General features: G+C 41.1%; 1 protein-coding gene across 6 annotated transcripts in view; it reads right to left on the bottom strand.

The window, feature by feature from the left end:
- Positions 1-15,292, bottom strand: part of LRRC2 (leucine rich repeat containing 2) — a 73,617-nt gene extending 58,325 nt beyond the window's left edge. The window contains exons 1-4 of one of the 6 annotated variants that reach the window (XM_075739543.1): positions 15,183-15,283; positions 14,406-14,521; positions 11,029-11,250; positions 1,869-2,014 (exon numbers count right to left, since the gene is read on the bottom strand). In XM_075739543.1, the coding sequence (XP_075595658.1) occupies positions 1,869-2,014; positions 11,029-11,040 (158 nt within the window). In that variant the 5' untranslated portion in view covers positions 11,041-11,250; positions 14,406-14,521; positions 15,183-15,283. Of the gene's footprint in view, positions 1-1,868; positions 2,015-2,158; positions 2,414-11,028; positions 11,251-14,405; positions 14,522-15,182 lie in introns of those variants that run through there. The other 5 variants (XM_075739545.1, XM_075739546.1, XM_075739548.1 and 2 more) reach the window with 5 other exon arrangements.
- Between the last annotated feature and the right edge of the window lie 1,969 nt (positions 15,293-17,261).

Consider the following 17,261-nt stretch of genomic DNA (forward strand, 5'->3'; position numbering starts at 1 on the left):
AAGTATCCTATGCAAATTGAAAGCTAAAGGAAGAAAACAAAAATCCTTTGTGAATTCTGAAAGTGCACTCAAAACCTTTTACTTCTCTGCATCAAATCCCAAATTCCCCATCTCCAGTTGGTGCAGGAAGATAAAAGAATGACTTTGGACCTCATTAGTACAAAAGAGCAGAACAGGAGGTCAGCCTCCACTCTTTCAGCTGTAGGGGTGGCTGCAGACAAATAACCACAGGCAGAAAGAGCAGAGATTGTTGTTATAGAATACACAATTCACAGTAAGAAATGAGGCTTAACATATGCTACTGACAAAAAACATGGGAGCTGAAATTAGCTGCCTCAGAGCACATAAGGTTACCCTCTTTCCCTCATCCTTAGAGAAGTTCCCCATGCCTGGCGCTTCTGGTTTGCTTTCGTACTAGTGAACTCAGAAGTTATCTTCTGCACCACAGAAAACCAAAACCCAAACAAAACATGGCAGGGGCATGTTGACATTTAAGTTGACATTGGGACTGACCTTTCATCAGTACGGGTCTGAATTCCTAGTCATAATATTCTTTTTATGATATGGCTGCAGTGGCACACCAAGAACCACTAGCTGATATAGACAGCAGTAGAGAGTCGTCTGCTTTATCTGCATTAGAATTGCACAAAGCCATTTCTTAATGTAGCATCTGGGACAGAAATAAGGGTTGATTGAGTTTCGTCTCAAATCTTTTCCACCATAAAGGTTACACAACAGCAAACTTTTTCTATCCCTCAGCGCATACAAAAAAAAAAGCTTATCCTTGGTAGAGAATTTAATCTGAAGCACAAGTGCTTTTTTTTTTTTTTTTTTTTTCTTATTTTTTTGCTTTTTGTTGTTGTTGTTAGGATTCTGGTTTTTAATGCAGGCTTTGGGTAGAGATGGGAGAACCAAAACTGCAACTATGGATGTTTTGAAGAGGAAGTTCTTGCAGAAAGGGCAGTCAGAGTTTGTATTACCCTGGTCTCCTCTTAGCCCAGCTGCTCTGTTGTCAGTGTAGCTGCAGTGGCAGTGAGAATCTGTGAGTGTGGGTCTCCTGAGATGGCTGAAACACCACACAAAGGTTCAATGCAATGATGCTCTTAAACAAGGGCACTGTTTAACCCTGTGCATTTTATTTTTAAAGCAGAAAGTGATTTTTATTGCTTTGTTCTCTTCTCAGAGGGGAAAAATGATAAGTCATATATTTCCAACATTGCCAGCACAGTATAATATTTCACTGTCTGTAATGGGAATGAGCACAAAGAAACAAAAATATTGCTTAAAGAAACCATAAATTAAATATAATAAAAACAATAACATGATTACTGGGTGTAAGCATTATAATCAAAGCTTTAATATTTGAACAAGGAAAAAATCCTCTGATAGTTCTTTTATTCTATTCTCTCTCTCCTATTCAGAAGCAATTGTATATGTCCATTTATTTAATTCCTTTTGTTTCTCCTGTCAACTCAACAAAAATACCTAAAGTATTTCTTAGTACTGAATTTTATGAGCATGTTTTCATGAATTCCATAATAAAACCCCATACTTTTATACAGCACATAAGGAATAGAAAGGTACAAAATGTGTTATTTTTCTCTTCAAATTAAATCTACACAGTAGACAATAAAATACAACGTTAGTAAATCACAATCTACATAGGAAAGAGCAGGGACTAATGAAATACAGGTACTGTTTGTGCTACATTTCTCTTACAATCATCTGAGGAAAGGAGGTGAGAAATCATTGTAATCAAACCCCAAAAAAATAAAATTTGAATCATCTGATAATACTTAGTATATGGTAATGTTAGTGGACAATAATAATGCATTCCATTAAAATGAACAGCAGAAAAGTTGGCTTACTTCTCCAATGAGCTTTTTTCTAATCTTTCTTTCTCTTTCCTCTGACGTTCTTTGTTCTTCTTAACTCGAGTTTCCCACAGTCCTCTTATGAGAGAAAAGTCAAATATTATCACCTGATGCCCCATACTGTTGACATTAAGCTTCTCCTGCAAGAACAAACCATCATCAACACTTCAGGAAAGAAATATTGGGAAAAATAAGGAATTGAACAATCAAGTTTCATTACAATTATCTGGGAAAAAAAAGCTGAAGCCATAAGAAATATTAACATAGTATGCTTTCCACCTTACCTAATTTGTCTAGAGTTTTGTGCTGGCAGTAATCAATGTAGCAGACAATTGACTTCTACATAAAATCCATGATAACACCTAAATGTTGAAATTTTTGTGTTCCTTGCACTTTTCCCTGTCCAAGATAAAGACACAGTTGCAAAGAAATACTAATTTGATTAAGTAACACAGATGAAAATAACTTTAAAGACTTTGGTTTTTTTAACAATTTATATAATATTAAAACGAGAGCTCATAAAGAATTTATTCATAGAATCATAGGATCATAGAATGGTTTGGGTTGGAAAGGACCTTAAAGATCATCTAGATCCAACCCCCCCTGCTGCAGGAATGGACACCCTCCACCAGACCACATTGCCCAAAGCCTCATCTGCTTTCAGACAGAATACATCTTTGGGTACTCTGGTTTGATTTTCCCTTCTCACTCTAGGCACTGTTATCCTTTCTCTAATTATAGAAGTTGAAAATCACAGAATCATAGAATTACAGAATGGTTTGGTTTGGAAGGGACCTTTAAGGATCATCTAGTCCAAGCCTCTTGCCATGGGCAGGGACATCCTCCACTAGACCACGTTGCTCAAAGCCCCATCCAGCCTGGCGTTGAACACTTCCAGGGATGGGGCATCCACAACCTCTCTGGGCAACCTGTTCCAGTACCTCAGCACTCTAACAGTAAAGAATTTCTTTCTAACATCTAATCTAAATCGACCCTCCTTCAGCTTAAACCCATTACCCCTTGTCCTGTCACTACACTCCCCGACAAACAGTCCCTCACCATCTTTTCCTGTAAGACCCTTCAGGTACTGGAAAGCCACAATTAGGTCTCCTCGGAGCTTTCTCTTCTCCAGGCTGAACAAGCCCAACTCTCTCAGCCTGTCCTCAGAGGAGAGGTGCTCCAGCCCTCTGATCATCTTTGTGGCCCTCGTCTGGACTCGCTCCAACAGCTCTATGTCTTTCTTGTACTGGGGCCCCCAGAGCTGGACGCAGTACTCCAGGTGGGGTCTCACAAGAGCAGAGTAGAGGGGCAGGATCACCTCCCTCGACCTGCTGGTCACACTTCTTTTGATGCAGCCCAGGACACGGTTGGCTTTCAGGGCTGCAAGCGCACACTGCCGGCTCATGTTGAGCTCATCAATCAATACCTCCAAGTCCTTCTCCTCGGGGCTGCTTTCAATCCATTCCTTGCCCAGCCTATAGTCATGCTTGGGATTGCACTGACCCACATGCAGGACCTTGCACTTGGCCTTGCTGAACTTCATGTGGTTCACACGGGCCCACCTCTCCAGCCTGTCAAGGTCCCTCTGGATGGCATCCCTTCCCTCCAGCGTGTCGACCACACCACACAGCTTGGTGTCGTCGGCAAACTTGCTGAGGGTGCACTCGATCCCATTGTCCGTGTCGCCGACAAAGATGTTGAACAGTGCCGGTCCCAGTACCGACCCCTGAGGAACGCCACTCGTCACCGTTCTCCACTTGGACATTGAGCTGTTGACCTCAACTCTTTGAATGTGACCATCCAACCAATTCCTTATCCACCGCGTGGTCCATCCATCGAATCCATGTCTCTCCAATTTAGACACAAGGATGTCGTGCGGGACAGTGTCAAATGCCTTGCACAAGGCCAGGTAGATGATGTCACTTGCCCTTCCCTTATCCACTGACACTGTAACCCCATCATAGAAGGCCACCAAGTTTGTCAGGCACAATTTGCCCTTAGTGAAGCCGTGCTGGCTGTCACCAATCACCTCCTAATCTTCCGTGTGCCTGAGTATAGTCTCCAGGAGAGTCTGTTCCATAATCTTGCCAGGCACGGAGGTGAGACTGACCAGCCTGTAGTTCCCTGGGTCTTCCTTTTTACCCTTCTTAAATATGGGGGTTATGTTCCCCCTCTTCCAGTCGGCGGGAACTTTGCCAGACTGCCAGGACTCCTCAAATATGATGGAGAGTAGCCTGGACTGTTCCCTCAAGACCCACAGATGCAACTCATCAGGTCCCATGGACTTGTGCATCTTCAGGTTCCTTAGATATTCTCGAACCTGATCTTCTCCTACAGTGGGTGGTTCTGCATTCTCCCAGTCCCTGCCTTCTGCAACCTGGGCAGCGTGGCTCAAGCATTTGCCAGTGAAGACTGAGGCAAAGAAGTCATTGAGTACCTCAGCCTTCTCCATATCCTGGGTAACCAGGTCACCCGTTTCATTCCGGAGGGGACCCACATTTTCCCTTTTCCTCCTTTTCTCACTAACATACCTATAGAAGCTTTTCTTGTTGTCCTTGACATCCCTGGCCAGACTAATTTCTATCAGGGCTTTGGTTTTCCTAACCTGCTCCTTGGCTGCTAGGACAGTTTCTCTGTATTCTTCCCAGGCTACCTGCCCTTGCTTCCACCCTCTGTAGGCTTCCTTTTTTTGTTTGACTTTGCCCAGGAGCTCCTTGTTCATCCACGGGGGCCTCTTGGTGGATTTGCTTGACTTCCTCTTTGTTGGGATGCGTTGCTCCTGAGCTTGGAGGAGGTGACCCTTGAATATTAGCCAGCTGTCTTGGGCCCCTCTTCCTTCCAGGGCTTGGTCCCATGGTATTCTACCAAGCAGATCCCTGAAGAGGCCAAAGGCTGCTCTCCTGAAGTCCAGGGTAGTAAGCTTGCTGCCCTGAGGATCCTGAATTCCATTATTACATTCATTGTAAATCATGCACAAGCATTTTATCTTAGCTTCTCATGTATTGATCTTTATGCATCCAAGCTATTGTGTTCTACTTGAATTTGAGAATTTCCAGTGTTTGCACAGCAATGCCTTGTGAAAGGTATTGAAAGACAAGCCCTGTAACATACAATGAAAACTTAACCTAAGTCAGAGAGACCTAAGGTTTGAGAACACATGGTCCCCATTTATTAGTATGCATAGAATTACCTTGCAACAATTGAAGGTTTAGTATCAATGTATTATGTCCCGTGCAGTTAAAAGAACTGAGCTGAACTGGACCCTAACTTGCCAAGCTTTCCATATTTCGTTAAAACCGCAGAAACTTCTTGCAGGAACCTTGCCCCTCCTGAAGTCCATGACAAAGCTCTCATTTTTTTTAGCAGGCATGGTGCTTAAGCTTGACCCAATATGAACACTACCTTCTTCTTACTCATGGAAAAAGCCATGCTGTGGTATCCTTAACAACCACAAAAGATGAAGACCTCAGATTTACATCTTGTGAAACACAGCGTGACTGGCAACATAGTGTTCCTTACTAAACTCTAGCAATGGTTCATTACCAACAAAGGAAATGAATCACCTACTAAATCGCTAAGGCAAGTACAGATACAAATCTTGATCAAGTAGGTAAAACTGTACTCTCTTGCCTGGAGTCACTGGTCAGGGTACAATCATCACAATACACTGGTTTTCATGAAATGCAGCTAGATCATTTACAGAGGACTTCTGTCATGCTTACTTCTTTGCTGCTGATCCACTGCAAACAAGTCTTATAAAACAAAGTTCAAAGCTTTTTAAAAATAATTGCTTCTACCAAGATAAAAGCAGAGAAAAGGAAAATCAGTTACTTAAACTTTGCTTGAGAGTTCATTAGATACCACATTTATTTCACAGGAAAGAAAAGGAAAAGGAAAAGGAAAAAAGGAAAAGGAAAAAAGGAAAAGGAAAAAAGGAAAAGGGAAGGGAAGGGAAGGGAAGGGAAGGGAAGGGAAGGGAAGGGAAGGGAAGGGAAGGGAAGGGAAGGGAAGGGAAGGGAAGGGAAGGGAAGGGAAGGGAAGGGAAGGGAAGGGAAGGGGAAGGGGAAGGGGAAGGGGAAGGGGAAGGGGAAGGGGAAGGGGAAGGGGAAGGGGAAGGGAAGGGGAAGGGGAAGGGGAAGGGGAAGGGAAGGGGAAGGGGAAGGGGAAGGGGAAGGGGAAGGGGAAGGGGAAGGGGAAGGGGAAGGGAAGGGAAGGGAAGGGAAGGGAAGGGAAGGGAAGGGAAGGGAAGGGAAGGGAAGGGAAGGGAAGGGAAGGGAAGGGAAGGGAAGGGAAGGGAAGGGAAGGGAAGGGAAGGGAAGGGAAGGGAAGGGAAGGGAAGGGAAGGGAAGGGAAGGGAAGGGAAGGGAAGAGAAAAGAGAAGAGAAGAGAAGAGAAGAGAAGAGAAGAGAAGAGAAGAGAAGAGAAGAGAAGAGAAGAGAAGAGAAGAGAAGAGAAGAGAAGAGAAGAGAAGAGAAGAGAAGAGAAGAGAGAAAAGAAAAGGAAAGGAAAGGAAAGGAAAGGAAAGGAAAGGAAAGAAAAGAAAAGAAAAGAAAAGAAAAGAAAAGAAAAGAAAAGAAAAGAAAAGAAAAGAAAAGAAAAGAAAAGAAAAGAAAAGAAAAGAAAAGAAAAGAAAAGAAAAGAAAAGAAAAGAAAAGAAAAGAAAAGAAAAGAAAAGAAAAGAAAAGAAAAGAAAAGAAAAGAAAAGAAAAGAAAAGAAAAGAAAAGAAAAGAAAAGAAAAGAAAAGAAAAGAAAAGAAAAGACCCTGGTGGACCATCTACTGATCATTTAAAAAGCAATCTGCCCCTTCCTTTACTGGGTGTTTTCAAGCTTGCATCTGTTACTTTTTCCTCAGACCTTACTGTGATGTTTTTTCCCAAGCTCTACCTCTGTCAACTGGGGCTGTTTATTATCTGTCCTTCCATTATAATACTGAGGAGGAAGGGGGAAATTACTCTCTCCTCTGCATTTTTCCTCTTGTAACTTTGTAACTGTCCCTTTTCTCTTTCACCCCCTTTCACCTATACATTTCTCTATAATATGTAACACATAAAGGAATAATTTCTTCTGAGTCAGCAAAACACCCTCATGTCCTCTGGAAAATGCACAGCATGGACTAAAAAGGATTATGCATAGGTACACCAAGAGGAAACATTCCTGCCTGTCCACCTTGTCATCTCAGTCAGAAACACTCTTATGGAGACTGGTCAGAAACCAGTATTTTTCTATGAAATAGTCTTCTGTATCTTAGGATGTTTATATGAACTGCTACTTTTGCTGTTCATAAAGCTGCCTCTATTGCTTGTTTAACTTTACAAGCACTAACATTGAGGCAAAAGTAGTTTCGAGCAGTCTGCTGACAACAGCCAAGTCAAAACCCCATTAATAGCAGTGTAATAAGAATGGTGACCTTATTCTCAGTGGAAAGGTTTATCTATAATCTGCTGTACCTTCTAAAACATATTCACTAATAATTTACAGGAAACTGTTTACTGAAAAAATAAAACATTCTCCTCCACTGCCCAAATCAAGAAACCCAGTGACAAGGACTTCTCCCTCACAGTAGCTGCAGTCCAGCAGTGACTCTACAGGATCTAATTCATTTTAATAGACCAATTCATAGCAGTGTGTTTTGGTAGAAGGGCTATTGCAGGAGCTGAATTGCTGAGAGACAGTGAAGTGGCAGCTGGACACTTGACCTCTGTTGGAACTAGATGGCCTTAATCAACACAAAGTCTGAATAAACTGTGAAAGTACTCTATTTCCTTGACTTGTTCCCCACCTTCCTGTCTCCCAGGTTAAGTCATCTGTTCTTTATTGAGACACTGATTTATTAGACACTCAGGTTGGAAAAATTTGTGCAGCTTTTATCCGGGTATTGGATTAGGCTGCAATGCATCAGGGCTTTTCTTCATTGGTAAAACTAAGCAGAGGAAGGTGGGTGGGACGTGAGAGGTGTCCATCATAACTCGTCAGGACTAATCTCTTCAAAAGGAGCAAAGCCATAAATCCTGAGCAGATCACAGGGTGGCTAAGGCTTTAGAAATATTCATCAGGACAAACATGAAACTTTGTTGCTATCTGCAGCTCCAAAAAGGTCATCCAACAACGGTCACAGGGCTGTTGCTTTACCCCATATCCAAGTCCAAAAAATGGGCATGAAGTATTAAGCATGATGGCAAAACGTGTATTTCCCCAAGTTCAGACACCATCATTTTCCTGATGATGAGATGTTGCCCAGAAAAGAGCGCCTGGCAAGCTGGCAGAAACTAGACTTATCTGATCCTAAATGTAGGTTCTTCAGGATGTTTACTCATGCATGGCAAGAATTTGTGACAGAAGTGGCAGCTGGAAATAATAATTTTCATTTCTAGAAATACATAGGGCTGTACTTGTTCAAGTTCACATACAGCAGTTGCTTTCTTCCAATGATCAGGTTAGGCCTGCACAAGAAAACCCAAAGCTATCATCTATTAGTCACAGGTGGGAAGTTACATTTGGCTAAAGAAATGTCTCATTATAGGCTTATTTCTAACTTCTTCCCTTCAACTGTGTTCCCTCCCATACTTTGGCTCTTCACAGGTAATCAGTATTAGCATTTTACCCATTGTCAGAAATCACAGCACCAGGAAGGTTGGAAAGGTCTTCTGGAGGTCACCTAGTCCAACTGCACTGCTCAAAGCAGTCACATGGTTATTCACCCAAATCTACACATATTTCAGCCCGTTTCCTCTTCCAATTTCCCCATCCTTTTGCAATTCAGCATTGCTCCTTTCACACCCCATACTTACACATGCTCGTTAAGGACAAGCCTTGGTCATACTTGTGAGGTTTACCTAATTCACTAATAGGGCAGCAAGTTAAAAAGAAAAACCATACTCAAGTTATTTCTCACCCAAGAAACAGGCAACTTGCTTTCATTAAGGACAAGTCCTGACCTCAAAAGCAACTATCACTTGCATCTGCAAGGCCCTAATTCATAACTACACTGAGTTTGCAGCTTAATGCCATCTTCCTTGGGTGACATATACATCTAATCTAAATTACACTGTAGATCATCAGCACACCTTTCTTAGATGATGCATGGTTATAACACTCATTCAGTCTTATGAGTTATTAGTGAAATAGATCACAAAAGCAAGGCTCTTTAGTAATGTATGATAATGAAAGCACAGTGCTTTCCAGGAGAAAAGGGATTCAGGAACATAAAGAGGAGGCAAAGATGTCATTTACAAGAGAATCACTTGTGGAGAAAGTAGTTGTTTGTGTCTACGGAAGCAAATAATCTTATCCCTAGCCATTTACACCTCCCAAGAAGTAATCTACAAGGCCTTAATTAATATCCTTAAAAGGCAACATACTGGGAAGTCAGTCTGATTTCTTATCTTTCCCATAATGGTTAGCTCAGAAACAAACTGGCTATTCAGGATAGATTTCTTTTTTTAAAAATGATTGCAAGATTTTCCCTTCATAAGCAGCTACACATTACATTTAAGACAATATTTTTAAGTCATATATATTTTAAGTAATTAATTCTACAATAAAAAAGAGCTTTTTTGATGTTAAGCATTTGCAGTAGTTGGCAAAGTAATTCTAGATTTTCTAACCAGAAAAAATTGCACTAATAGCAGAAGACAGAAGTCTCCCTTTGCTTCAATCCCTCTCTCTCTTTATACTTTTCTTAAGATGAGGGAGAAGAAAAAAAACCCACTTATCTTCAAAAAAACAATCCATTTGAACACCATGGCCTTCGCAACATCTTCTCTTTCTCCACTAATAGGTTAGGTCATCTTCAACCTTGTCCCAGTTTTCATCAACACGGGACTCATAAGAATCTTTATAACTATTCTAAACCACAAATTCATATTTCTCCTCAGGGCTATACTTCCAGTCCCAGATACTACGACCTACAAACTTTTCTCAGTTTCACCGCTCCTAAGTCCTGTGCCTTCACTAAAGCACCCTACCAAGCAACTGTCCTAAGCAACTTTCTCAACCTTGCCCTACTGCAGACCCCATCTCAACACTGAAATCCATCTTTACTTCTTTCCAGGTGAATTTAAAAATCCACCACCCCTCTGGGCCAGCTGAAATGAAGAAGAAGCTCTTGCTCACATTAAGAGCACTCTTTTGCTATCAGTATTTGGATTTAGGGCTCTGATTGCCATGAGCTATCCCTGCATGCAGGGATGTATACCTTTACAGACACTTCTGTGAGATTTCCAGTCTTAAAAAGAAAACAACACTGTTCCTTTACAACCCTGCAAAAATTTTATTCATTTAACTGTATATATAAATAGGCCTATTAAAATCAAACACAGTCCATATGTGTATAAGGATATTGGCACCCCTAACCATTTGGAGGATTATGGGGCAAAAATAGCAAAATCTTAGTGATAATACTCATTATATGTTTTCATTGAAATGCCATAACATTAATGCCAAATGTTATTGCTAGTAAAAGCATCTGCTTAAGTATCTGCATGGATTTTTATTTTATCATTTATATTATCTTTTATTTTATTTTATCGTATAAATTCACCTAAAGGTATGCAGTCAGTTCTCTAGCATCTACTTCCGACTCTATTCTTTAAATAGTAGGAGTATCCAGGAGCTCTAGACCAGAATCTATTCAGTAAAGTGTTGAAAAACTGCAGAACGAAAAAGATGTCTGCCTTGTAATGTCTATAATCTTCAGATTTTTCTATTTATTGTTATTCATATCGTTGCTACAAAGATATGCATACTTCACACCATGTCAATCCACCAGTAAAACTAGAGAGATTTAGTATGATACCCCTTAAATACCCTTGCTCCCTTCAGCTACTGATATCTGCATCCCTTGTTTACAGCTCTGCCACAGACCTGTCAGATGTTTCCACTGCCATATTAGACAGCAGTCAGTGATCTCATGAACACTGACTTGTATTAGTTCCCACTTGGCCTCTGAACCCAGAGCAGGCATTTGACTCTTTTTTCTTTTTCTTTTTTTTTTTTCCCCTGGGCTTAATAAAAAGGGGGAAATGATGAGTTGCAATACGTCTGGAAGTGTAACCAGCCTGGAATATGGAGGAACAATCGGCAACCGGGTTTTAAAATGGACTGCCTTTCGGCAGCTCCTGGTGTTTAATGCTCAAGGAGTTGCATTTCAGTTACCTGTGCTTGCATCACAAGATGCCATTGTCTGCCTGATCTTTGAGAAGCAAACTGTTTAAGGATACATAAGCTGAAAGTAATGCTGCATTCCAGACAGAAGGCCTTCCACAGAGAAGAAGTGCTCTTCAAATCAGCAGCTTCATCAAATGAACAGTTTGTAGCCTTTCTGCTCTCATCTTAGCATCTGAGATGTATCAATGTATAGATGCACTGAGGAGCATACTACAAAAGATTAAAGACAAGGCAAGGTCTTCTTTGGAAAGTATTGGTGCACAAGGGTGAAGTGTTCTTAGATATGATGACTGTGGCCTTCAACAGTACCAACGCTTCTACAGTTCCTCCCTGTTTACCAACATTATTTCTGTCTTGTCTGGAGTGGTTTGGGTACAGCCAGTCATAAGCCAAAATTATATTGGCTTTACTATACTATAGTCTCTTCTGAACATAGCTGGCATCAGTGTTAATGCTGGCCAACTCGCCTGTGCACAGTGTATTCTGTAGAACAAGACCTGTGTCTTCTCTTGAGTCTGGAAGATGTCCAACATAGTTTCGATACTAGAGACACAGCCAATATTAGTCTCCATTACAGCCCTCGTGAGTACATAGGGGGCCTGATTGCTCTCAATAACAGCACTGTGTGTGCTTTCCTTTGTTGCTGCTTTACATGACTTACAAAATTATTAATGTTTTGGTTTCTTCAATTTGTTTAACAGCCTCATTCACCTGGGTCCTTTTTCTTTCAGATAACCACTGTGGGAGATCTGCTGCAATCTTATGAATATTACTGGCAGGATTACATAGGGGGAAATGTGGGTGAACATATTTCCTACCAATCCTGCAAATAATTTCTTAGGAAATAAGCTCACTCACACTGTGCTTCAGAATCATCAAGTCATTTATCTCACAAGTCTTTAAATAATTCAAAGAAAATCTGACATTTGGATAGCAACTGAACAAATTTTTTGTGTTATCAAGGAAAGATTAAATTACAGAAACATGCTGTGATTGAAAGAGCAATAGAAATGATGACAATGTTCATAGTATACAACTATATTGTGCTAACTGTGCACAGCTTGTAAGTGGGGTAGTGCTTCCCTGTGCCACTTAGGGAGTGGAAGAGGGCTGCAAAGCGGGAAGCTTCTCTTCCCTACCTAGTCTTGCTGCCAGTAACAATCTTGTTGTTTTACACCAACAGGGAATTATCCTCCCTGCTAGTTTGGCTGGTTTGTCTGTCACTAGACTTGCCGACTGTGCAGATTTGACAGAGTTTTGGGTCGGGGATCCAAGTTAGATTGTGCTTCAGATCATATATGCATGCATGTGATGGCTGGGTCCTGGGGAGCACGCGGGCCGGGCAATGCTATGGATCACAGCGGGTGCCCCCCTGAAGGCCTGGGTCCACAGAGATCCAGCAAATGCAGCTGCACCGTGGAATAAATAGAAGAGGAAAGGGACAAGCTGCTCCAGGGCTGGAGAAAGCAGTCCTGACACCTGGACTTAAGCCCAGATGTTTTAGGAGTTTGAAATGTTCCCTCCTGCTCTCTCAAGAGCCCAGTCTCAGCCAGCCGGCTCCTAGATAAACAGAGACAGTGACACTTTCAAGCTATTAAATAGTCCAGCTTTCACTGAGGTTAATTTCAGAAATTAGTGTCTTTGCATATCATGGGGCTTAATCCTGAATGCTCTGATGAATCAAGTTCCTTTTGAGTTTTCTGCTTTTTACATACCACAGCTAAGAGAGCAAATATGTCTTCTCTTAACCTACTCCTTATACTTCAGGTAGAAATAACTATGAACATCATAAAATTACAAAGATATGTGAATATAGATATGCAAAGGCTGAGCTTGGTTTCCACACATTTTTATATGCACATTTCTCTTTGTCCAGTGCTGTAGCACAATGTCTTCCTGACACTTTTCATTAATCAATTCCTATTCTGGATGTAAATTAACAAGTCTCACAAACAAGATTCTTCTTTATCACTGCAGTATTCACATCTTGATTTTTAGACAATTTTTCACAGGGTTATTCATTAATTAGGTCTTTAATTATGGATTAATTAGCAGCTGAATTACAATATTCCTTATACTTCCTCAACTCTTGTAGCACTAATATGTTTGCCATCAAGCATGATAGATGTTACATGTGCAAGGGGATTTATTACAGATGTATTCCCCTAGCACTTCAGTAAGCTGACTAATTATTCAAAGTGATTCTTCCACTGACAATGAAGCTAATGAAACACTGGACTGACATCTGTGACATAAATCCTTTCTTTCTTTTTTTTTTCACTGGGCGTTGCTGAAGAGATAGCTAATTCTCATAAGATTGAGGGAGGGCTGATGTGTTTGAAATGTGCATGTACTTTAAGCCTGCTTCTTGTCAAACGACAAACAGTAAGCTCAAAAGTGTGTTACATATTTTTAAAGGTGGTTGAGTCTCTGAGTGTAGCTGTAGTCAGCAGCTGAAAACAATTGTCTTAGGTAGTAGACGAGTCCTGGGAAAGCTCAAGCCTGTGCTAAGAAATGTTTAGAGAAACCCCACTTAATCACTCATACACAAAGACCCATGGCAAATAAAATTGCACTCAGTGCCACTGAACAAAACATGGAGGCTTCCATATACAATTAGATTATCTTAATTAAGCATAAAATTACAGTCTCAGGTTTCTCAGACCTGTTTTATGCCATCCGGTTTTTTAGCGTAACATTTCATTGACTTATTCTCATTTGTCTTAAGGTTAATGGACCTGGACCATCCCCCGGAAGTGAGGCTACTACCGTTACCTTTTGTGTACAGGGTCCAGCCTCTGAAGTTATCTATGTGGATAACAGCATCATAAATGTTATTTTAGGCTCCCTGTCCTACCTGAACCTAGCCAAAAAGACCCTCAAAATTTTGGTCATTTCCTTTTGCTCCCAGGGGTCCATTTTCCATGGTCAGATGTAAAAATCCAGTCCTATCACCCGCACCTTCCTCTACTGCAGAAGGAGAACAAAAGCCTACGTCTGACCCACAGCATCAAGCCTCCTAGCCCTTTTTCCAGTTTTGATACAAGATAAATTTACTCATACGTTGAGTAAAATGCTCATAGCCAGTTCATAAGCAGACAAATTCTGTGATTTAAGAAGATATGGCAGACAATTTAGATAAGCAAGAGAAGATGCTGCTTTCAACTACTCCAGCAGCAAAGTCATTTTAGCTCAAATGGTCCAAACCCCACCACAGAGTCATGAGGTGGCAGCCATATTTTATCACTCCCTTCTGTTACCACAACTGTGTCTTTAGCCTTTCCACACAAAACCTTTCCATGCCTGTGGATAGGAGACACAGGTGGCATGGATAGCTGGACGTCCTCCTTGGAATAATTCCCCACCTTCACCCTCTGTCTGAGAAAAGCAAAGTGGATGAAACTCTTTGGTAGGATCTACCTCTTCAGCTAATGGGCATTATCATCCATCACTGATCCTTGAAAAGGTGCTCACTTAACTACTGTTGAGAGGAAGAGAGCTGGTCAGTACCTTTTAGCCTAGAGAAAGTAACATGTCAGTGATAGACAGCACATAAATACTTATGGTAGCAACAGCAACAACAACAATGACAATATTTGACTTTAAATGATAGGTTTTGTTCACAAAAGATTTAGCAGGCTAGATGTTCTATACCAGTTAGATTAGCTGTAAGTGGCCTTCAGAAACTGAAGTTCTATAACTCTTTTTAAATTCCACTCTAAATTTTGACAGACAACAAAGATAAATGACCAACTTCTCCAACCATTTTTTTATTGAAAATCATTCTCACTCCAGCACACGTCCTTGCGATGTAATAGCAAGGGTTTATTACAACTGAGTCACGGACTGAGTCTTGAAAGCTTTCCTAAATTATAAAGTTTGGATTTGTCATGGGTGTAAATCTACTTAGAGGAACTATATATGGGATGAATCTTACTGTCTTTAAAGGTATGCAGCAAACGCACCACTTTGGACTAAGGCTCCGTGATTCAGCTATTTTTCCCATATACATTATCATTTAAAAATCCACAGCATGGTAGCAGCAACAAAGACTTGATAATGACTTCTTACTTTCTCTGCTATTTCCAACCTTGACCCCACACATCTGAAGAAACACGATAATCAGCAAAACTGTCACTTACCTACTACTAAAGAACACGATTGTCCAGAGCTCCCGAGTGTGCTCTGCGGTTATTCAATTTGGGACACTGAGGTTGTTTATATCAGCAGCATAGCTCACGGCCAGCCAGACCTGTTTGAACCCCACAGCGTGACTAGCCTTCCAGATGTACTAATATGCTATATTTGTAAAGTGATAACATGATCTGTGGTCTTACAGCAGAGACACAGGCAGGATAAAGTATCTACACTGCATGACTCGACACAGGACGAGAAACAACAGTGCTAGGACAGCATCTCATTTGTACCAAGGAAAGTGTGCAGAGCTAACGTTACTCATGCTTATGTTTTTCCTTGGAAAAGGGCAAGGAGAATAAAAAAAAAAAAAAATATGTAGTCTGCATTTTTCTAGTACAGAATATCTCTTCTTCTCCACGTCCGTGCAAGTGCTAGAGATAAATAGATCCACATGCACGCAGACGCTCACCGTGCAGTCGCCATGAGTGATTGATTTACAGCTGTTCCACTTTTGCTTGCTGATGGTGGCTCACTTTTTTTTATGCCCGCTGCTTGGTATCGATGGCAGTATTCCTGCTTACTGTTAGTGTTGTCCCATGGCCAAGCAGCGCAGGGCTGTGAGGAGCTGGAGACCATCCCTGCTGTGACATTGGCACTGCTGGGGCAGCAGCTGATGGCCCTGGGGGGCCGACATGGGGTCCAGGGCCGTGGGAAGATGGGGAAGGTCCCAGGGTCGGGGAGGGTTGGGGAAGGGGGGTGGGGGAAAGATGCAGGCAGGGACAGGGAGGCTCATAAGGGCCCAGGGGCCTCATGATTCAGCATGAATGGTTGAAATTTTCTGATTGTACCTTTGATGAGATAAGCCCATTCATTCCTAATTAGAAAATCTTTCTTGGTCAAAAAATAACTTATTTATACCTAACCAGAGAAAGAAAGAAAGAAAGCACTTTTAGCACAAGGTTTTGGGTCTGATGTTTTCAAAAAATAAAGTTTTTCACCAGAAATGTTTCCAAAAACTGCTCTTCATTTAATTTCCTTTTAAATTCTGCTTTCAATTAAAATATTATTTAATTTTCTGATTAAAAAAGAACTGGCATTTTTCAAGCATCTCTGTTTATTATTTATCACTGCCAGTAATAATAAGCATTAATTACAGCAGCTGGGCTTGGCTGAAACTTCAGATACTAGTTTTACATTGCTGTGTTTTCAGTGGTCTCACTGAAATCACATCGCATTGGTACCAATGGAAGGGGAAAATCAGGGAAAACAATGAACTGTGGATTTAAACATTCAATTTTGTCTTCAAGACTGAAGGAGATAATGTCAGGACTCACTTTGATCTTTTGTGATGTAGCATGTTTCAAGGTATGGTAACATGCCTGAAGAACCTGCATCACAAGTCCTTACTGTTCGGTCATCTTATTCTTCACAAATATCAGTGATAAAAATTGTATTGATCACCGCTACGACATCTGAGTTGCCTAAGATATTTTTATCTTCTGATACATCTGCCCACCAACATACATATTTTTGCCAAATAGCTATCTGGGTTTCCTGTAGCAGTGATGCATATCAGACCTCAGCTGCAAAAGCTGATGAAAGAATCAGTGAAGGAGACAATATTCAGGGGCAGAGAAACTGCCTGCCTTGTGTGATCAAAAGCATGCTCCATATTTCTGCTTTCTTGTACACTGCCTAGGAGAAAAATAGTAATTCTTAATTAGCAATTATATTAAGAAATATGTGATCCTCACCTCACTTTTTCAGGATCCACCAGCTGCTGTACAGGTGTTGATTTTGGCTGAGGAAGGTAAGAGTAGTTGTGCTCTTCAAATGTTGAAATACTGAGAAGTGACTCAGCAACAGGCAGCTGACCTTGCAGTTACTTCCCTGGCCCTGGCCAAGGAGTCATAGATAAGTCATTATTCAAATTACAATCATAGCCTATCTGTGAGAAGGAAAGACTTGTTATGTGTGCTGGGAAGGGAATGAGAAAAAAGGATCAGCTGGTGAAATAGACATCACCTAATGTGAAAAAAAAAAAAAAGCTACCCTGTGAAGGAGAAGACACTAATGATGGAAGA

The sequence above is a fragment of the Balearica regulorum genome, chromosome Z (genome assembly GCF_011004875.1).
Source record: "Balearica regulorum gibbericeps isolate bBalReg1 chromosome Z, bBalReg1.pri, whole genome shotgun sequence".
In the NCBI taxonomy this organism is placed as follows: domain Eukaryota; kingdom Metazoa; phylum Chordata; class Aves; order Gruiformes; family Gruidae; genus Balearica; species Balearica regulorum.